Here is a 22767-nt window from a genome sequence, read left to right on the forward strand (position 1 = left end):
CAGGGTTTCTCTGTGGCTTTGGAGCCTGTCCTGGAACTAGCTCTGTAGACCAGGCTGGTCTCGAACTCACAGAGATCCGCCTGCCTCTGCCTCCCAAGTCTCTCACTCTTTTTTTCACTCAGATCAGTTCTTTGACTTTCTGTGTTCTGTGCCCTGTGAAGCTGATATTTTTGTTTGCTCTGACTTCCAATGGGCTTTGGACTGAGGGAGACTGGAGGACAAGAGAAGCAAGGCTTGGGGAATTTCCTTCCCTTTCTCGTTCTAGCCAACTCTGGCTATGACTACCTTTCACTACTATAGTATCTTTTTGTAGTCATAATTTTGGGGTTCTGGTAATAGCTCTTGCTCTTATCACTTGAGGACTGAATGGTAACAGTTTCCTGTTACTACTAGGCTATACATGCTGCATCACACACGCTGTTAACATGCCTCTGTAACAGTCTCTTTAATCAGCTTGCCTAAAATAAACCCATGCCATCCAGTGCCTTCCCACAACCACTCTGATTCTGGATGTGGTCATGGGATTTGCTTTGGCTAGCACCCACACCGTAATTTGGAAGGACATTGTGCCTTGGGTCTTGTCTTCTTGACACACTACAATCACCATGAAGAAATCCAAGCTCTTTGTTGGAAGACCTCATGGAGGTGGATGGATGTGCCTTGAGTGATAACCCAGCCCAAAACTAGGGAAATCAGTGAGGGTATCACAAATCTAGTCCTAGCCCCACGAGGGAGCCCAAAAATTCGGTGTGGAAGAAGGTAAAATAGTTCAGTGCTGGTTATCCATCAAGAGAGAAATGAAGCAAACTCACCTGCGAATGAAGCCACCACTGATGGCCATCTGCTCCCGTTCATCCACCACACGGGCAGGCTGGCTGGCCACTACTCCATCCTGATTATTGCCCCAGGCTTTTTTATAAGCATCACTGGATTTAAGCCTATGCAAAAAATTGGGTGAGTGACAAAGCACAGGGTGGAGCAGCAAGCTCACAGAAATTAACCAATTCTTTAAGCAAAGAACCGAACCAAGCAAATGAGTTTTAAATTGAGGCATTAGAGAATACCGATATATCATAATCTGGACCCAAACAGTTGGCCACCACCACGCCTCAGCTATTCAGTATCTTATTTTCAGTTGAGCCAATTTCAGTGGTCAAGACTTATCTTTGGTTTGTTTTATAGTTTAATTGGATAAGGCTTAAGATAGCTGGAGAACATTCAGTTCTATTTCAGTGACATGGTTATAATTTGAGACACAAAACACAGAAAAACATACTGGCAGACAGACACAAAACAAGACTGCCAAGTAGAGGGTGTACATTACACCACAGTAACACAGAATCATGAAGAAAAACATACTTGACCAAGTTTTTAACACATTATCATGCAACGATCTCTGCTTGATATATTTTCCCCCAACGAATGTGTGAACTACATTTCCAACGCTTCATGAAAGACACAAAGGATTGGTGGTTGGCCAAGGGTGATGGTCTTTGGGCTGCCTCTATAGTGCTTCGAATTTGATAATATATCGGTACTTCCAAACAGTCACCATACATCCAGGGTTGATGTACAAACCTTTGTCCACAGAGACAAAAAGTAAAAGAAGCATAGTGAAATGAATGCAGGAAAATAGAAGAGAGAACAAGCCATCTAGCACCGAAAAGGAACCCCCAGCCCACCCTGTGTCTTCTTCATGCACCAGCTACAGGCATGAGTAGAAAGTGAAGCATTCTCATTTAAGCCAAACTACTCCAGAAGTTGACCATTCTCGAAATAGGCACTAGCAGGACAGTAATAGCCTTCATGATGATTTGAAACGCAGTTCGTTAGCTTCTTGGTTGGGCCAAAGGGCAGGGTAGTGTACGTACAGATTCCTACTTTAAACTATCCTGGGTTATGACCGGGGAGAGTGGTTTGGAACTAGTGTGGTCTCCATGGGCTACATTTCTCTGACCTGCCTTGGAACACAACTTAAAATCCAGGCATACCTATTGTGCCCAATAGAAACATATAGAGCATATTTTGGTGGGTGTGTTGTAATTTAAGGCAATCAAAGATGTTTCTAGGTTCTTTGCATAGTAGAAACCACATGCTGTTGAGTCCAAGAACAACATACATCCTTTGGTCCCATTTCACAGTTTTCATTCTAAGGCACCAAGATTTAATTCTTTTTTCCCCTTCTTTCTCTCACTAGAGGGCCAAAGCCATTTCTTAAATTGGCTTTAATCCTTGTGGATGGAGGACCAGGAAACCATGGTGACAAACTGGGAAATGCACCAATGCGATTTCAGTAGCTCCCACAATTTACTGTCACAACTTAACTGCACCAAAGGGCCATGGGCCCACTCCATGAATGGTACAAGGTCACCAAACGAAGTTTCAATATAGTGACGAGAGTTTGTCTCTCTAGCCCACCTCCCCATTGGCTCCCTTTTGAGTTGCAAGAAGCTGTTTGGACTTTGTGATGTTTTCTGCTATGTAAAATGTCTGCTATACCATCTTTGGCAAGGTCAAAGGAAAGGGAAATATGCGTTTCCAAAGAGAAGGCAAACCACTGCACCAACAACGCTGCACAGACTCACATTACGGCCGTACATCTACCATAGTCCTTCGAAACATGCCGAGACAGGGCAAAGCCCCCAGAGAGTCCAGGGCACCACCAGCCACTGCGTTGTGACACATGGTTTTTAAAGCATTATTTACACACATTAGGGAACACTTCACTCAAGCTTTGAAGCTCAAATAGGGTCTCTTTAGAATTAAGGTATTAGGGACCACTTATATATGGATTTAGTATGGTGTCATGTTTCTTCAGAACATGAGGAGCTTCCTCAAGGAGCCCTACCTCCCCCCCTTTCTTCACACACAATGAAGGGGGTGGGGGTATGTCTGTTGAAATTCACTCCAAATATGGGGTAAGTTGGCTCTGAAAAGGGTTTACAGTCAAATCTTGACTAACTGGAATGCTTGCCCATGAGTCATTTTGGAGAATTCTATGGTTTTACTAGTGAACAGTAGACTCTGGTGGGGGGGGGAATTTTGTATTAAGAGTAATTGGTAAATATCTTTCTCAAGTTCTTGAGCTAATTCTCTCTTTAGGAGTCTTTGGGTATGGGCACAATCTAATCTTCCCACAGTTTATATTGGCTTATATTGATGTGTCTGATGACCTTTTAAAATCACGTCTAATTTGTCACTTATGAATTTCCTCATAGGTAGGGATTGTGGAATAGAGACGATGTGAGACACTGCAAATGAGCTAGATGCCCCTGAAAACAAAACATTTTGAATCTGGGCTGACTGCTCCCTGCTACCTCCCATTACTCCTGTACCACTTTTCTTTGGCTAAAATCAGAAAAGAAGCAAAAGTGATGGGCAGCTGAGAGTTCCTGTGAGCTGGATTCCAGTTAGCCAGGCTTTACTGTAGAGAATTCTTTTAGTCATTCATTTTTTTTAAATGATGTTTTTATTTATTGGTAAAATGAGCCCCTCCCCTCCTAAGCAGGAAGTGGGATATTTCAAATCAGCCTCAAAGTTTAAAGGATGGGAATGGTCATATAATCTGCTCAAAAATGACATCAATTTCTATTTCTAAAAGCCAGGGTCAGAAGAGCTTTGGGGTAAAAGGCTTCTTTTAAGAGGGAAAGGGGGAGGGGAGAGGGAGATCAGGTAATGAGTTTAATTTTCCAAATGCATGTTGGGCAATCCACTCATGCATTTCCCCCCACTGCTAGCCAAATGAAACTATCTTCTAGAACCCTCGAGTTTTGGGTTCTTTCTGTTGCAAACCTTTATAACCACATGTCACATTTCTGCTACATTCCAAAAAAGCGTTGCAGAACCTTGAGAACAGTTAAATGTTTTGTGATGTCGTGCATGCAAAATCTACACATTTCAACATTTCAGCCAGTGTACAGGCAGATCTTCCAAGAGGAAGAGTTGGAGGAGTTGGGTCCAATTTGGGACCGGCACTACTGCATCTCACTGAGGAGGATGCCTTTGCACCGGGTGAGGCTATAGCACCTCATGACCAAATGCAGGGGCTGTGTGGGCAGTCAGGAGGGAATGTGCCACACACTTTGGCTTGCAGAGGCTTACTTGGGTCAAATCAGCCTGTCTCTTTTACTTCTGAGAAAGAAAAGAAAATCAAACCTTGGTACATGCATTTCTAACTCTCCACACTTACCCCAAGTCTTTTCTAAATCTATAGTTTTCATTCTTGGGACTGAGGAAAACAATGTGCCCTGGGTGCCTCTGTCTCAAAGTACACTTTCTGAAAAATGTTGAAATGTTCATCAATAAAAATTGCTGATAGTGAGGCTTCCACTGTAGTATGCCTGATTTTTAATGCATCAACAGTAACTCCCACTAGTATTATCTATGCTATGAGATGAATGCATTGGAGACGGTATTGATCTGTTCTGCATGCCACATGCTCATCCTGCCTATGAGCCTGCAGGAATGAGCTAGTCAAGGCTTGGAGATGAGCCTTGGGAAAACCAAAGCTTCAGGCAGGCAGGCAGCACCTACTTGTTACAGGGACACACACAAAGCCCGCAGAATTTTCCTAGGTCCGTCAAATTCTTTTCTGCTTCTTTCATGTCCTTATTGATTTGGTCCATCCCTTCCTCAATGCGTTCCAGTTGTTCTGATTAAACACAAGTATTTTATCCCCACAGAATGAAGCAGATGGAAAAGGACAAAGAAAAAAAAGACAAAACTTCAGACATTCACTTTGACATTAAAAAAGAAAAACCAAAAAAAGAAAAGAAAAGAAAGAAAGAAAGAAAGAAAACTGGACGCCACAGATTAGAGCTGGTACCCAGTACCTACTTGTTACAAGGACATATGAAAAGGCCACAGCATTTCCCTAAATCTTTTAAATTTTTCTCGGCCTCCTTCATGTCTTGGTTGATATGGTTCATGCCTTCTTCGACACGATCGAGTTGTTCTGGTTAGGACAAAGGGATGATAGTGTGGAATGAATTTTTTTTGGGTTTCCAACAGAACATGAGAAATGACTATGTGAAACAGAATTAGAGAGAAAGAAAGAGAGAGGGAGAGGGAGAGAGAGAGAGAGAGAGAGAGAGAGAGAGAGAGAGAGAGAGATTGAGATTACAATGCATTATCCAGGAGGATGCATTGCTGTAGACGGTTGCTGCTGCCCTAAGTAGACATGGGTGGAAGGAAATGAACAAGAACGATGCTCAAAATAGTTTGCAGTTCAGACATGATGGGATGGGATCAAAAGGTCTGTTTGATTTTGTGTATCCAGGGAAACAGCAGTGTATTGATTCAGACAACAGTGAAAACCAAGAGAAAGAAAAACAAGGTGTTAATTTATGTTTAAGGGGCTCCCATTCAATGCTTTGAGAAAGATTATCTGCTCCAATTTCAAAATATCCATATCTTTTGGTTTTTAAGTATCCCCAATCAGATAAAAAGAGAAAATAGAACGTGTTTACTTCTTCGTGGCAAACGACAAAACAGTAAGCAGGAATAGACATAGTTATAAGTTTCTGCTCTTCCCCCAGCAGTAGCTGTCTAGCCAAAGGTGGCCAATGGTCTGTTCTTGGTTTTCCTTATTTAATTCATAGGAGCTGGAAAAGAAGGCAACATCAGCATAGCAATACTGTAAGCAAAACATTTCAATTCATTTCTTACCCTGAGATTGACTTGCTACAAAAGCTGGGAAAGGCATTTCATTCTACCCTGGTTCCCTGGTGTCTACGATGTGGACCTGCTAACAACTGACCTGGTCAGAGAACAAGGAGAATGTATATCTCTTTGGAGGAGGGGCAACGGATTGGCACACAGAATGGCACTGTGTCATTGCTGCAAGGAAAGCTGTCCTCAGTGCATCTGAAACACAGCTCGATACTCATAAAAAATGAATCCGTTCTAGGTTGCCAGGGTTACATAAACCAAATTGATTGATTTCTCAAAAGTGTCACCAAATTAGGGTAACTGCAAATTTAATGAAGGGACTTGTCAAGTAGCTTTTAAGACCATTAAAGGAGAAGTGCAATATGATGTCTTGGCTGTCTAATTATAACACCCAGTTACACCCTGCTCCTCTTTCTCTCTCTATTCTCATGCATGCATTGATGATTGTGCCTCTAGAAGCAACGGCATGCCTAGGGTATAACATAAGAGCACAGTTCTTGCCCAAGGGGCTAAACAATCACCTAAAAACCATTTCACATAAGTGTATGATGTGGAAATTGTCACTGTGAGACCTAAATGATGCTCACTGGGGACTCAAGTCGGGACAGCATGAATCTGGGTACGGAAAGATTATTTTTGGCTCTCTTCACTAAAGCAAAAGAAGAAATTGTCACTGATTAAGTCTCTGCCACCTCTACTATGTTTTGCAGAAGCTGATGGAAACACTGCAGTGTTTGGTCAATGTGGAGGGACAGTGGCACCGTTCTCCTGTCAAGAGCAAGAGACAGGGATGGCCCAGAAATCTTTACATGCAAGAATTTTCTCCCTTCCTCCTTCCTCTTATTTGAGAGAACGCCCCTTTCTCTTGCCTGCTTCCCTTCCTGGTTTGTTTGTTTGCCTTTTTGACACAGGATCTCCCTCTGTAGCCCAGCATCCTTAGCACATGATCGGAAGCACAATCATGCCAAACTTGATTATTTTTTTAAACTAATGACTCAACTCCAGTTTCCTTTTAAGAACATAATAAATCTGTGTGTGAATCAAATTTAATACTCAAGTGAGAGGGCTAAAGCATAAGGGAAAGGACACAGTGTTTTCATGAAACTTAAATTTTTCTTCATTTCCTAGGTGTCTTGGTTGACACGGTTCATGCCTTTATCAATGCGTCATTAAATGAAGGACCATGATGCATACAGATAGAATAAGGATGCTGGTTCAAATAAAAGAATTGCTGGTAGCTTGAAGAGCGCTGTGTTAGGGTGGATTTAAGGAGGTACCTGGACTCAAAGGGCAAACTCCCTGTAGGGCACAAACGATGGCAGCGATGCACACTCAGAAGGGTGCATCTTCAGATGTCTGGACCACCTGATGCATTTCTCTTAACTTAGAAAACAATTTATGCTTTTTTTTGTTTGTTTCTGCAAAAATCCTGATGTTCTGCCAAGATTTCAGATGCCTTATTTCTGGTGCCTCTAGAGAATAAGTGGTAATGTATTTATGTGGACTGACCGTAAGGGTTAGACCTATGAGTTAGGTCATTGAAAGATAAAAATGAACACATCCATATTCACACTTCTGAAAACTGCATTCTGTCATGGTTCGCAGTTTTGTTAGCAAATGTTTGACTGAAAGAGAAAAATCTGATGTTGAATTTGATTTGGAAAAAAAAAAAGCCTAGAACTATTTTGTCCAGGTATTCTAGCTACAGTATGAACTTTACTGTGCTGAGTTGCCAATGCTTGTGGGCATGTTTGACGCATTAAGACTTGGTAGCCTTAGAATGATTCCCATGATGCACTCTTCAGGAAGTTCGTGAGAGCATCCATGTCTTCATTTCATTCCTGTGTAGAGTGGCATCTGTGAGGGTCTTATAGTAGATTGTGCAGGGTTGACTATGTTTTCTCTCCCTAAGCTTTGTGTTTATTCTTAGAGGTTGAGAAGAGAACAGTTTTTTTTTTTTTTGTCACGAGTATCTTCCAGTCTTCTCATAGCCAATATTGCATGTTGTTAACAGAGACTGAAACAATTATGTTTCTGCCATGATATCTCTGTGATAGATTCACCAGTAGAAGATAGATTCTTGAGGATTTGTTTAGACACCTTTTCTTCTACTATCATCTAAGTAGAGGAATATAAGACCCTAGAATACTCAGTCTGGTCCTAAAGTAAAAGACAGTAACTGTTTTACCTAATATGCACACCTTCATACTAATATCCAAGTAAAAGATACTACCATTTTCGTTAATACTGATGAACGCTATGAAATTCATTCAAACAAAGTGAAATAACCACATATCCACATTGGCTACCACACTGAACAACCTGAGTCATTCTGAACTGAGGTTGAGAGTGGATTAGCGAAGAGGTGGGGTATTTTGTCAAACACTGTTTTGTAGTGCTATTAACTTCAAGATGGTTGGATGGCCTTCTAGATTGACCTTCATTTTGTCTTTTTTTTTTCTGCCAGCAGTGGTCAGAGATTTTACTATTTAATTTAGAGCTCATCACAGGTGCATTCTCAGAGATCCTGGACTGAGTCATCAAAACAAACAACCCAGAAAAGACTAACAAAAGAAAGAAGAAAAATGGAAATGAAAGATAAGAGTACTCAAGTTAATACAGAGCCATTCAGGCTTTAAATTATATGATGTCTTGAGAGACATCATTTTTAGGGGAACAAAAGTCCCAGGGCTCTATATGCCTCCAGAGTTGTCTGTCATGCCTGATGTTCCTTGGTTCCCCTGATAGCTAGGTCTAAAACAAGAATCCTATAAGGACCTTCCCAGGGTAACTGTTCAGTTGGAGAACCTGCAGAGGTCTGGCCTGCCTCCACAGCAGGTGCAATAGTTTTCCAGGAGGATGGTTGTTGCTTGCCGTTCCTTGAGCAGCTGCGAGGTAGAAATGGTTAATACTCTGGATGTCAGGCATAGACAAAATTAGTACAGCATAAGTTGGAGAGAAATCAAAAAGCAGTTACTGACCTAAGCAAGTACATATTGCACAAACAGAATTAAATATTATTAATTTAATGTTTATTAAATTAAATAAATAAATTGGCTTCTTAAGACGCAAGGAAGATGTGGTTGGCACACCCATCTGTCACTTGCAAAGGCCTGAAGTTCCTAATAAAAATGGAATGTGTACCCCGTCAGACAAGCCCCAGATCACCCACTTTTGAAGATTTACAACTGTAGTTTTTAATTATCTATTTTTGTCAGAATGAGCTGTTTGCCACATATCTGCTATAACACAAACTCTCATGGGAAATATGCTTACTGGAGGACTGCAAAATGTTTCAGCTGAAAACGTTCGCTATCCTGGGGTGGGAATCTGTTCTTTGCTTTTTTTTAAGGTAATAATAGCTAGATGCTTATGGGAGTTATCATATTTAAGAATTATAAATTTTTGCATATGTATGGGGATTTTGCACACTGTACTTCTAGATTTTCTTTATCAAAGTACAAGGATATTTTCAATTCAGGTAAGCAAAAGGCTGTTCATGTTCTACCTTTCTTCCTCTCTCTTCATCTGTGATGCTGGGGCCTTAAGCAAGGACCTCACTGTAGCTCTACAGCTGAGCTACATCCTCAGCCTTTCTCTCTAGGGCTCCATGTTTCTGTCTATTGTTTTTCATATCATGTCTTTTTGTCAGTACTTTGTAGAGGAGGAAGAAGACATTATCCCAAGTCTTTATTCTGCTGTAAAGCTCCTTTCCCCACACAGCTCTACTAACTGAAAGAGCTGTTTATCTATGTGGGCACCTTTGTTTCACAACTTTTCATGCAATGGCTTGCTGCACCCCACATTTCAGAGCTGAGACATTGTGACACAGATCAAACCAGAAAGTAATTAGAGCAATCCTTAATACCTTTAGAACAGAACTCAACTGGATTCTTAATTTTAGAGATTTCAACCAACTCTAATTTGAACAGTGGATGAAAAGTGATGAAGTTGGTGTATAACTGTTTTTGTTCCCTAGTTTTACAATTATTTGATGTATATTTTGAAAAGAGTTTAATGCAACTAAATATTACAAAAACAAAAGCAATGGAGGGAACCTGTCAGAGAAGTAGGGTGTAGCTCTGCATTGATGGGTGGCATAGCATTCATACTAAGGTCATGCTTTCTCGAGATGCTACAGGTTAATACCCAAATATAGTGGGACTGCCAGGTTTGTGGCATTTCTTCTCTTCTCTGCTTAGGGGTGGCAATCTTAGCTTCTGGGTTCCCCATTAGCTTGGCTGAGACCTTCTCAGAATAGTTTTTTAGTCTGGGATTCCTCCCACTCTATCCTCCTTTTCTTTCCAGCTCCCTTTCTAGGTGTTAGACCCATATCACATTCCAAAGGCTCTTACTATCACAACCAGAAATCACAGGCTCTTACTTTCTATATCCATCCATCATAGGCATTCCCTAGATAAATCTCTAATGCTTCTAATTACTTCTCAGGACACCTCAAATGCTATGACTTTTTGTCTTCTCTTCTTACTCTAACCTTAACCCTCCAGAAATCATTAAACGCTTATGTACTGTGTTGAGGGCAGAACATCTCTTCACAGGCATACCCTAGCTGACTTAGTAGATGTTTCCACGGACAGATATTTAGATCATTCCTAGTCTTAAAAAACTACAAGTAAGGCATATTCATTTTTCTTTACATAATTGTTAGTGTTTAACTACAGTGCAAAAGTCCTAGGAATGGGATATTTTGGTCAAGGATAGGTGCACTTCAAAACTGAAGATATTAATATTAAATTGTTCCTTATAACATGTGTATCAGACCACAGCATCCATTGGAAATTAAGTGTTTCTATTTTCAATTTTTATGTTTTGGGTCAATTTGCCAAAACTTGGCATGCCATTATCTCTGATGCTTGAGACAATATTTTACATGTCTACTTGCAAAGTGAAGTTTTATATCTTATTTCTATTTTTCTTCTTGTTATTTTCCCTTTGATGATATGCATAGGCTCTCTATATTTTAGTATTTTATGCCAGGCTCTCAGCATGGAAATTTTTCTCTCAGCTTGAAATTTGTGCTTGGAGTTTATTACGGACCTGCTGGAGTGAGTTTTACATTCTTATATTTGTCACTGGAAAAAAAATCACAGTCGTAATGTTTTTCTAATGTCTTTGCAAAGTATAAAAATGTCCAATTATCTCATTGTTATAAGAACACAAAATGGAATTTTTGTGGTTAGAATTATGTACATTATATTACCATATTTTTAGACATTTTGAGTCCATTTAAAACATGGGATTGCCTTTATAGTTTCTACCTCAGTGTGTAGAGATGATCTATTAACATCCTGACTCTCTGAGTTTTGTTACTCCTAGCCTTTCCAAAATTGTTTTTAAAATAGATAAAATATTATGATTGGTTAAAATTTCTACTTTCTAAATACCCCATGAGAAAATGATTTTCAGTTATTCTGGGGAAACCTCTGTAATGATTTGAAAACCAAAACTTTCAGATACTAAATTTGGATGGTCAGAGGAAATGCATAACCTCATATACTATATCCCATAACTTGGACATTAGTGGGAAGAAACCAAATTTATTGGGAAAGTTTGGTGGTAAGAAGAATAGGCAAATTCTCAGCACTGTCTAAAATATTGTCTTTTAAGAGACATATATAGATTTTGCTTTTAAAATCTGTTATCTCATTTTGGGAAATCTTTAATAAATAAATAAACGGAAAAAAATTGACAAAAAAATCTGTTATCTCGATGTATATAGTAGAGACAGCAGTATCATTAATTCAGTCATGAAGAAGGTCTTGACATCTCCACATTTAATATATTCAACAGAAAAAGAAAATCCAGCAAGGCGAGCTTTCTAGAACCCTTACACTTATATATACACGTAACAAAAATTAAAAGCTGTAACTTTATTCAGTTGCAGAATTGTTCTTACTGAAGAAATCTGAACTTACCTCCTTGTTCATCCAACATAACCAAAGTCCTGATACCAGCATCTTTACTCTACATTCCAATAATGGTAGCAAAGTTGAAAAGGAGTTAGAGAGAGAAAAGAGAAAGAGAAATCAGTAAGGAGACAATTATTCCTCAATATGGAAAATGAAGAAGGACCAAAGGGAAACAAAGGGAAGACGCATGACGAGAGCATTAAGGGGCTAGGTAGGGACCAGAGGAATCGGGTAAAGGGTGAACCTCATCAGTGACTCTCAGGGCCACGTGGAGACAGGTAGTAGTCCTTCCTCAATCGGGTAGACCTGTGTCCCTCAATACAGTGAGTACACATTGGAATGCATGTACTTAATACTATCTAATAATTCTATACCTGAAAAGTCAAATATCTATAGTTCTCCAACACAGAAAGCAACATTTTCACAGTCTTCTAGGTTGATTTTTTTTTCCCTCTGGCAAGTTTGACCAAAAAGTGCCCATTAATGGCCAGGGGAGGGATGCCCCATGGGAGATACATAAGGATGTTGGAATCCTGGTGCTTAGGTTTATCATAGAACATTATGGCTTTCCAGAGGCTGAGAAGCACAGCTCAAAAGAAAACGGACTCTCTGACTTTTCTCTATGGAGAGAAGTTCTTCAAGATCTGGAAGATGCAGTGAGTTCAGAAAATATTTTTCTCTGAAATCCCCAGTTCTGTACAATGATGCAGTGTGAAAAAAAACCATTCCTCTCCTGGGTTGCTACACGTTTTTACAGCGACCTCTAGAAACACACTTCATCTCACTGCTTTTGCCCCACACAAACCAAGACTACCTAGGTTATTGGGACAAAGGGAATGGGAGTGGATGGGAGAAGAAGAAGTGAACATAATGTCTTATTTGATTTGGGAGTTTCCATGTCTAGGAATCTAACCTGCTCTATTGCATGCTACAGGGTGATACACACTAACCAGAGAGATTATGGACCACAAAAGGCATCTTGAAGTCTTTCTTTTAGTATATTTTGAGTGGACTTCCATCCCACATTTTAATGAGCCCTTTCTGCACTTCTTAGCCATTAAGTATGAGACAGTAGAATGAAAAGCAGGTAGCTTATTTAGGCATAACGGATCTGACAGTGCAGAAGCATGTTAGAGAACATTTTCTGCTCAAAGATCCTGTTCCATTCTGTTGTTGATGGGAGGTGGAGAAAAGCTGTTGACTTTTTATCAGCCCAGTTCTTATCTATTTGTATGTCATAGCATTCTATGGTGTATTTTGACTCTCACTTATGTTTGTATGATGCCCTAGAAGTATAATTTTGCATTTTTCCAATAGGTGCTGCGTGTTTCAAAACTAGAACTGAACTAGTTGGAAGGAGCAAGAGTGTTTGACATTGTCTCAGTTGAGGAGAACATAAACAGGAAGTGTGAGAACAGGAAGCCTGGGAGTCAGAAAAGCTGGATTGTGCTGGAAGGTTAGCTGATTCTTTCACGCTCACCATTTCCCACACTGAGAGTAGAGCCAATGACACAAAGTAAGAGGGTGTGGTTAGTAGGTTGGTTTATTTATCTTTTTTAATCCCCTTTTCTTCCATTCTCTATTATTTCATTTATGTCCTTTTTTTCCATTCACTTATTCAGTAAATGTGTACTGGATAGCTACTCTGTCCCAGACATTAAGGATAAGGGATAGAAAAATGTATAGCTTGTCTCTCAATGGTACTTCTCAATGTGAGAAACAACTTGGTCAATAGAACTGGATTCAGTAAATGATTCTAAATTCTAGATCTCTCTTTGACATCTTACTGCTCTAATCTCAACTGTTCTGTATCTCAACCCACCCTGTGGTCAGACGGGAACAGTAAGAACTCTCTTCCTTCCCACTGTAATAATAAGGATGAAATGAGCTCTACACTGCTGTGTTCTTGAGCCCTGTAGAGATTTGTAACTTGTATTGATTCAATAAAATGTCGATTGGCCAGTAGCCAGGCAGGAAGTATAGGGAGGGCAACCAGACAAGGAGAATTCTGGGAAGAGGAAAGGCTCAGTCTGCAGTCACCAGCCAGATAGAGAGGAAGCAAGATGAGAATGCCTCACTGAGTAAGGTACCAAGCTACATGGCTAAACATAAATAAGAATTTTGGGTTCATTTACATTGTAAGAGCTAGTTAATAATAAGCTTGAGCTAACCATAGGCCAACCAGTTTATAATTAGTATAGGCCTCTGTGTGTTTTGTTGGGACTGAGGGGCTATGGGACCTGGCAGGACAGAAACTTCCGTCTACACTACACAGTATATCTATCTCAAAACCAGTTCAGCTCATGGGTGCCTGAGTGGGATTCAAGGAGGAATACATTCCAATGTCGTATTTGATCTGAAGGGAATTTCAGCATGCTTAGGATGAACTACTACCCTAAGATCATTTCGCTTGTTGTGGAAATCTTAAAGAAAAAGAAACTTAAGTCAGAATGAAGCTGAAGTGCTAAATTTAGAAACCCATACTCTGCAATGGGGTTTCATGCTCATGAATATCGTAGCTACCATTTCCTACAATGTGTCTTAAGCAATTTACTTAACCACGGAATGTCTCAAAGTCCTCTGAATTAAAGAGGGGAATCAAGGTATTAGTAAAATGTGGCTATAAGAGCTAAATTAGCTAACATATATTTGATTATGATGGTGATACTGCTGGCTCTAAGCTCAGTAGCTCGCACATGGTAGGTTCTTAATAAAGGTTTGAACTTAAATTTGGTTCCATCATTTTACTAATGGATTTATTAAAATAGCTGGGTTGTTCTTATGAGATCTAAAAGATAGAGGGGGAAGGGATGGGGAAAATACTGTGAAGGAGGCAGAATTGGAAAGAACACTCTTTCTAATTCCTGGAAGAGTTGTGAGCTTTAATGCCTAGATTGAGAGTGAGAGGAAGTGGCTCTAGTTTTACCTGAGCTCAATTTTTCATTTGTGTTTGAATTTGCTGGAGAAATAGACCATCTAAAAGGAGTTGGAAATGCCTCTTTTCATTTCTTTCTTTTGTGAAATCTATTTTTCTATTTTTGTTTTTAAAATATGTTGATGAATTTATTTAGTCAATGAAACAAGCCAGTGTTTATAGAATATTTTGTTGCTGTCCTTTTGGGGTGTTTTCCCAAACTCCACGACATCTTCCCTAAAGCCTGAACACCCAAGCATTTTCTTAAACTCTGAAGGACGTCACATCAGCTTATTAAAAAGAACTGGCAACTTGATTTGATACCATTTTTAACCGAAAGTCTCACATCTACAACTGTGGTTTTTACAAGGCTCTCTCTTTTTTATTGCCAAAGCGTTATGAAAGATAAGCTGGTATAGAAAGAGATATGACACTGAGGCATTTATGAAATATTACTGTTTTAGTAACTATTTCAGGAAGGCTCTGTAGTGCTTTCAAATGAATGCCTGCCTAAAGTAGTCTGGTCTATTCTAGCTCAGGCTTCATAGCCCATGACACTGATATGCAGACTTCACATCTGCATTTAGTATCAGCAGAATTGACTTTTTCTTCTCAAATATTTCCCCCTGGAGAACACCTTAATGATTCTTCTTCTAGATTTAATCCTTCTCTCTCTTTTTTTTTTTTTTTTTTTTGCTCCCAAGGCACGTATGATCTTGAATTTGGACAGCTGTTCACATGTTGGTTTCCCTGCAGTAAATCAATTTGCATTTCTGTCTTAACTCCAACGTTAGGTATTGTATAAACATTTGTTGAAATGTATCCACCCAACTTAAGTTCCCAACTCCAGGCTGTGAACCAAGTGCCATCGAGTCTCTAACCGTTTGTTCCTGTCTATGATATTCAGTTTTTCTTCTCCATTGACCTCTGAGTAACTTTGGATCATCCCTGAGATGTTGGTGTTGACTTCTATTAAAAGTTAGTCCTCAGCCTCCTCTGTTCTTATGCTCTGGCGTTTATTAGAGATAGCATAAAGCTGTGCTTTCATAGGAAGTTGACTATTTGCCTTTGGGAGACTTCTCAATTCTAGTAACCTTTCCTGTCTTTGAAACTGAATTCAATAAAAATTCAGTTCAATTCAAATTATGTAGCACTGACAGACTTTGGGGTTGTGAATAAGATCCCGGCATTTCAAAGCCCATATCTTCCAAATAATTTCTGCCCTTGATGAATATTTAATACTGATTCTCTTTAAAGAGAATTCCCTTTTTGATTGAAAATCAGATCATCATCTGAATAGCCAATACCCTAGACATGAGGAATGTTTCACTATAAATAGACAATGGCCCAGGAGAAAGTAAGAGCAAGCCAGTCTGCTCCAATAATGCTTTGCTCACAATTTCCTAAGGATGGAATGTCTAACAGCCTCCTCTTACTTATTAAATAGAAGAGATTGCACCCATCTCTTTCATTCCTTGATCTAAGATTCAACTTCATGCTTGATCGAGAAACAATTTAGGAGAAACAAAAACATACAATTTGAGAATCCTACTTCAATCAATGGAGCTTTTATTCTTAGAATAAATTAGAGCACTCAGATTTTTGCAAGACAGGCTGATACTACTTTCATTTTTAGAAGACATACATTAGTGAAGGGTTCAGGTTCGCAAGGCTCTGAAGGACAAAGGGCCAGTTTAATGGGGTGAATTCCAATGCACTTATTCTACTAATTTCCAAGTCTGGGCAATGTTACAGCATTGCACAATTGAGCAAATTGGAGACAGCTTGAGAAATGTGCACCATATGTACATGTATTTACACAAGCAAGTGATGAGTAAGTTTGGGGCTCTCGTTGTAGGTCATGAAGTATACTGTGAAAATACTGTAGAGTACAATAAAACAATTTATAACTGTTAACTAGTGCGCTCCCTTCATGTTAATCTCAATTCATGTAAGAATGTTCCAAGCTCTTGCCACTTTCGTGTTTTGCTTGCAACAAATTGGAAAACGGCACATTAATGCCAAATGGCCAGCACTCCCGGATTTAGGTTATCTGCCTCCTTCTTGGCATTTAAGCATTTTTACATGAGCAGTGTTCCTAGAACAAAGCAAAACAGACCTTTCCCTTCATTTGGAGTAGCAGGCTGCTCTTCTATGCTGCTGAGGCCCTGCGGGGCTGCCTTTCTTTGGGGACCAATGTGTGCTGCATTGCAAGCTCAGTTTGTCATTTTTGAAATAACAGATCTTTTTTATTTTATTCAGAGAACACATCATTACTTCTCCCAACACTTCCTGTTGTCTTTAACCTTTAGCCACACTTTGCTCCTGGGTTAGAAGCTTCGGCATCAGAAATAAAGGAAGACAGTATTTGCTTCCATGGTGTAAGAGGCAGCTGCCTTTTCTCTTAGCCTTTGTAAAATTTATCTTTTTTTTTCTCCTTCCCTTTCATGTCATTGCATAAGCAATTTATAGTAGCATAGGGTGGGTGAATAGGCTCATTTAATCATTCTGCCAGAGAAAGCCCAAGATCTCTAGAAAAGATAATCACACATGAATTTATACATTGATAAGCAGTCACATTCAAACCGTGGCTAAAGCAGCATCTTGCCGAATAAAGACCATTAGGCTTGTTTTATTAGGTTAAGATAAATATAGTTCAAGCCATTCTTTTTCTACTCCATCTCTCCCAACGGGCAAGTTCAATTAATCCATTTATCCTGGTTGACTGCTGTTCTATCAAATTGGAATGAGTAGGTTTTATTGCAAATGCTCTTTTGATTCCATTATTGCTATCTGCCCTATTTTACCCATTTAAAAATAGTTTGGGATTCATTAAACCATGAATTACAAATGCTTTACAAATGGATGTGCAATCCAGAGCCAGTAATATAAAAGAACTTTTATATTTACTTAATTGGACTAGATTTTTCTCTTTGTTTACGATTTTTCTTATTTTTTCATAAATTTTAGTGTCTGAAACTAAATACAATAATTTCAAAAGATGACATGTCTGCATAAATATATATTCTTCAAAGTTATAAATATAGTTGGAGTTAGAAAAGAATTTTAGATTAGTTGTAATTTGTTACAACAAAATCATTACAAATGAAGATTTAAGGTAAGTAATTACTTCATAGGTTAAGCACTACTCTGTCTGCTTACTGGGACCCCCTCTTTGGTGATTTTTGGGAACAGGAGCTTAGAAATGGTAGGTTTCTCTATACTATGAACTGTAGAGGGTACCTGGGCTGGAGGATGGTGAGGTCACCTTGATAACTAGTTAACATTTCCAGTATTTTCTGGCTTTCTGATAGGCCACATTAGCAATGGAAGCAAGAGAGCCATGTCTCAGGCAAAAGCTATAGGAGATAGGAATAAACACGTCAGGGGCCTAGTTTATATTAATAGAATCCACGCCTTACCTCTTCAACCAGCTGCAGCATGCGACGGGTGCTTTCCAGGGACTAAGACAGAAAAACATAAACATTGTTAAGGCAGTAAGTAATAGAGCACCAGGAAAGTCAGAAGTAGTTTCTTCACGTGAGAAACTCAAAGGTTCCTATCACATGGGACTTCAACTTTGCAACCGAAACACAAAATGTCTTCCCAGCTTCAATCTCTTTCCTATTGGGCTTTCTACGTGATCAGATTTCCCGAAGCAATCATAGGAAAACTTATCTTCACTAAACCAAAACCATCTGAGGCTGATCTTGATATCAAAGACAAAGAAATCTGAAAAAATAATTTTGTATGCTCCAATGCATGGGAAACCATCTCATATACTCCAAGGACTGCTTTTGTCTCCCTGGACTAGGAAGAGTGAATTTTAAACACAGGCATAATATTTCATGAGTAGAGATGAGTGTAACAAGTTCTTTAAAGCTCGTAGAAACACAACTGGAAGTTGTTATCAATACAAATTAAGCTGTCGCCTTAGGGTGAAAAAAAAATCAAGCAAGTTTGAAATGACTAGCCCATTGGAGACAGCTATAATTAGCTTCGTTCTTAGATAAGAGAAAGAATGGAGAAAGCTCTGAGCTTGACGGCTGGTCCCTCAGGCACAGCATCACCACTTTGTTCTCAGTTCCTTTAACATAGCTCCAATCGAACAACCAAGGTGATTTCTCAAAACCATGCTTTTAAGTAATAAACTTATGTTGGACATGTCTTTTCAGGAACTTGAAGGAGATGGATTTTTGCTGCAAAGGACTCAAGTGGACTCCTTTTTGAATAAAATGGCTACTAGCAATAGCATGCTGCCAAATGTTTAACAGCTGACTCTCTGGAAAAAATATGGATACATTTATGTATTTTCACATTTATTGCACTGATATGAAACACGAAGGGCACAGAAGTGACACATAATACAACACAGCATGCATGGTTATAAATTCTGTGTAGCAGGTTGATTCTCACAAAAGGCTCCTGTCTGTTTTTAGTGCAGTCTGTCAATGGCTCATCAGATTGCTAGTGTAATCCCAATACGCTCACTGGAACTGTATAACTTCACGTATGTTCACTAATAAGAAGAAAATGAAGCAGCAAAGACTTCACATTAGAATGAAACTTATGAGTAAAGAAGGTGTTGTTTTTGTTGGAAAAGTTTCCAATTAATGGAGGACTTCCTCAAATTTTTTTATATTCTAAAAAGTCTTTTCATTATTTGAGAATTTCATACGATGTATTTTAGTCATTTTCACCTCCTCCACCCTTCCCCCAGCTCCTCCCAGATCCAACCTTAAATCCCTACACCCCAACTTTGTATATTACCTTCTTAATGTAATAGCTACAGACATGCATGCTTTAAAAGTTTTATGTAGATTATTAATATTTTCTTAACTATACATAATTACCAAAACAATAGAGCAAGCCGTGATTGGTAGTATTTGTCAATGACTGGCTCTAAATTATTGCTTTCTATGTTATTTCCGAGTGTAGCGTGGTACATTGACCCTGTAGCTGAAATGTGCACCAACAGTATTCTATGGGATTTCTGTGTCTTACGAACAGCAAATGTAAATGTCTCAAGGGCACAGATAGCAGAAAAATGTGCTAAACTAACTAGAAGCAATGAATTTTAAGCACATTGATTTTAATATATATGTTATATATTTCACTTAATTTTCAAATTATGTATTTCAATTTTAATAACCAGCATGCTTAGCAAACTTCCTGGAAAGTCCCTTAAAGTGTTGTTAACCTTCATTGCTGAGTTACCTACAGCGTACTGCAAGACATCCAAAGATAAAGATTTTAGAGGATCCTGCCCTCTCAAGTGCATAGGAGTCCAGAGTATTTGGGCTGTCTAGCCTACAGGCATCTTAGAGAAAAAGAAAGTTTATTTTTTATTTTTTATTTTTAAATTGAGACATTAGAAGTCTTTTCTCAGAATCTGAATTCAAACCACCCACCTTCCAGTTTTTGGCTTACTTCCTAGGTCTCTCCCCCTTACCTCATCAGCCAGCTGGTCAGCCCTCCTCTGCATCTCTTCCAGCTCATTGCGCATATCTGCATCTTCGGCCATGGTAGTGGTTGGGGGTTGCTGGGCGCCTGGGCCAGCAAGTCAGCAATGGGTTTGGCTGCAGAACCTGAGCAGAAGCAGATTGGAAACTATGAGAGCTCATATGAATGCGTGCACACTGGGAAGTCTAAGAGCCACAGTGTTCTCGTGGTTCAGATACCTTCTGAACTGGAAGCCAAACTCAGCAAGAATCAATAGAATTGTGTTATTTCTCCCATAAGTGCCATGAATGAATCTTTTATCAACTCTATCATGGAAACAGACACTTGTTTACATATGTTTGTGATAGTCTTGCATTGTAGCCCAGGCTGGCCTTGGGATCACTATTTCTCTACTTCAGACTCCAAGTGTTCCAATATTACAGGTTTACAGGAACATATATGACTTCATCTAAATTATTCTTAAAGGTGCAAACTGAAAGACCCTCAGATAGTGTCTTTCTGTCTGGGGAGACCCTTCCCAAGGAGCAGCGAGACCATTTGTGCGGATGCAAACAGCAAGAGGTTTATTCAGATACACAGGTACCTGGGGCAACAAGGTCCCTTGGAGGACTTGTGCGCCCTCAGGCTGGGGTAGCGGGTTCTCATAGGGTAAAGGGAGCAGAAGCACGGTTACAGAAGCGAGATGCATAGTTACAGGGTATTCATTGGTCAGTTTGAATATGGCTGAGTTCAAGTCGGGACAAGGTCCCTGGTTCCCGAGAATTCAGATATGGGCTGCCTTGGCTCTTGTCTAGGGCAGACAGGGAGTTTCTCTCTTGGTATTTACCGTTTCTCCCCTGGCCCAGCCACAGGTGTCTCTATCTCGTTTTGGCAGCTTTTAAACTGCCCTTTGTTAAAACCCTGAATATTCAGTACAAGCCTTGCAAAATGGTGTTACCGGTGCTAAGTTGTTTAACAAGCTGGGCAGGGGGGTCTTTCATCTGGTGCTAAGCTGCTTAGCAAGCTGGACGGGGTCTTTCACAAACTATACAAGACATGGGAATGATGGAGTGGATAATACAGGCCAATGTTGGTCTAATTTTTAAGGCCACATATATTCAGTTATATTTTGACAGTTTTACTGAGATACACTTCATAAACTATCAACTCCACATATTTAAATTAGATAGTTTGAGAAGTTTTGTCACATGCAATATACTCAGTAACCCATTGCCCTGATAAAGAAAATGAACCAGAGCATTTATCCTCCAAATTTTTTTTATTGTTATTCTATCTGCTATTCTCTATACCCTCCTGTGTCCAGGAAGCTGTTGACCTCCTTTTTGTCATTATAGTTGGTATTTCTTAGGAGTACGTATAAATGAAATGCCTGGCTTTTGCACTGGGTATAATTCTTTTGAAATTTACCCACATGATAGCACAATTACTAGACCATTCCCATTTGCTTGTGTGTAGCATCCCATTGTATTTAGAGGCATCCAGCATTGTCATTAGAGGTTGTCAAGGTTGTGCGCAGGTGAACAGCCCTTATTCCAAAGTGGAATGTGTCCAGAACCTTCAAAGGTGACCAGCCCACTTTGTGGCTACTCACATGAAACAAATATAGAAAGGAGGAACTTGGTTCTTCCAGAACACACTTCTCTCTTTACTTCTGATCGTTCTCCATTCTCAAATACTTACTAAACATCCCTGGCATCATTGTGTCAGGGGTACATCGATGAACAAGAATGATGAATTCACCACCACAGAACTACAGTCTAGTTGGGAAGAAGAAAGTGAAGGAATTCTGAGCATAGGAGTCAGGTATCATGCCTGTGAAGAATACTTAGTTCCTCTAAGGGAGTAATGCCCCCAAAAGGCCCCTGAAGCAGAGTTTGAGACAAGTCTTTGATGTTAGGCCAGGGCTTGTGTCTTGTATTTGAGATGATCCAGCATGCAATAGAATTTGTTTTTTCTCTTGCAGAGCAGAATATGGTCTCTGAAGAATGGGTGCTAGGCTAGAAATTACATTTCTAGTATTTGCCAGGAGATGACCATGTAGCTAGAGATGGTCCTTAAAGGGAGATGGCGTGTGTCCCTGGCAGACAGCGGGCATTCAGAAGTTGATATTGACTCCCACTATTCTCCTGCCAGCAAAACAGGACAACAGAGGATGTTGAGCCACAGGGTAACAGGAACTTGGGTCCTCCGAATCCCCAAAGAGAAGAAAGCTGGCTGCTGACCAGACACACCTGTGATTCCATGGTTACCAACACACATCTCATGAGCTATGTGACTGGATTGTATGCCACTGTCAAGCCACTTTCCCAGCTGCTCAGATGGAATTCTTTTGGGGTGCGGGAGCGGTGCATATTATCAGCATCCTGCATTAACTAGCCCCGTGAAGAAAGTCTTCTAATTGAGGGACCTTAAACAGGAAGGATGTTAATGTGAACTAGAAGTTGGGTGACTGTGGGCAAGATCATCACCCTTCCTGAGCTTTATTCCTTAGAGCTCATTTCTGAGCTTTTATATCACAGGCACGCTGATAATAGGAAATTCTGATCATCTTTGTTTGCTAAGGATGCCAGGTTTTAATATTTAGACAGCCTGTCTGTGCAAAATATCCTCAAACCCTTTGTCATAATCCAGGCTCCTTTACCTCTTCTTCCTTTAGTGATCGTTGGCATCAGGCGTGCTGCGGATGAGCTAAGTGCTGGTGGAGGCAGAAACCAAGGAAACCAGCTGAGTGTGGAGGTGCTGGTTTCTAAGCAGCAACTCCCTCAGGATTGCCCCCAGGGAACAAGCAAG

General features: G+C 39.8%; 1 protein-coding gene across 2 annotated transcripts in view; it reads right to left on the reverse strand.

Annotated features, from left to right (window-relative positions):
- Snap25 (synaptosome associated protein 25) overlaps window positions 1-22767 on the reverse strand; it is a 76526-nt gene that overhangs the window by 9051 nt on the left and 44708 nt on the right. The window contains exons 2-6 of one of the 2 annotated variants that reach the window (XM_005365541.3): window positions 19967-20102; window positions 17937-17978; window positions 11607-11655; window positions 4534-4651; window positions 813-938 (exon numbers count right to left, since the gene is read on the reverse strand). In XM_005365541.3, coding sequence (XP_005365598.1) covers window positions 813-938; window positions 4534-4651; window positions 11607-11655; window positions 17937-17978; window positions 19967-20038 — 407 coding nt within the window. In that variant the 5' untranslated portion in view covers window positions 20039-20102. Of the gene's footprint in view, window positions 1-812; window positions 939-4533; window positions 4652-4836; window positions 4955-11606; window positions 11656-17936; window positions 17979-19966; window positions 20103-22767 lie in introns of both variants that reach the window. The other variant, XM_005365542.3, reaches the window with a different exon arrangement.

The sequence above is a fragment of the Microtus ochrogaster genome, unplaced genomic scaffold (genome assembly GCF_000317375.1).
Source record: "Microtus ochrogaster isolate Prairie Vole_2 unplaced genomic scaffold, MicOch1.0 UNK3, whole genome shotgun sequence".
In the NCBI taxonomy this organism is placed as follows: domain Eukaryota; kingdom Metazoa; phylum Chordata; class Mammalia; order Rodentia; family Cricetidae; genus Microtus; species Microtus ochrogaster.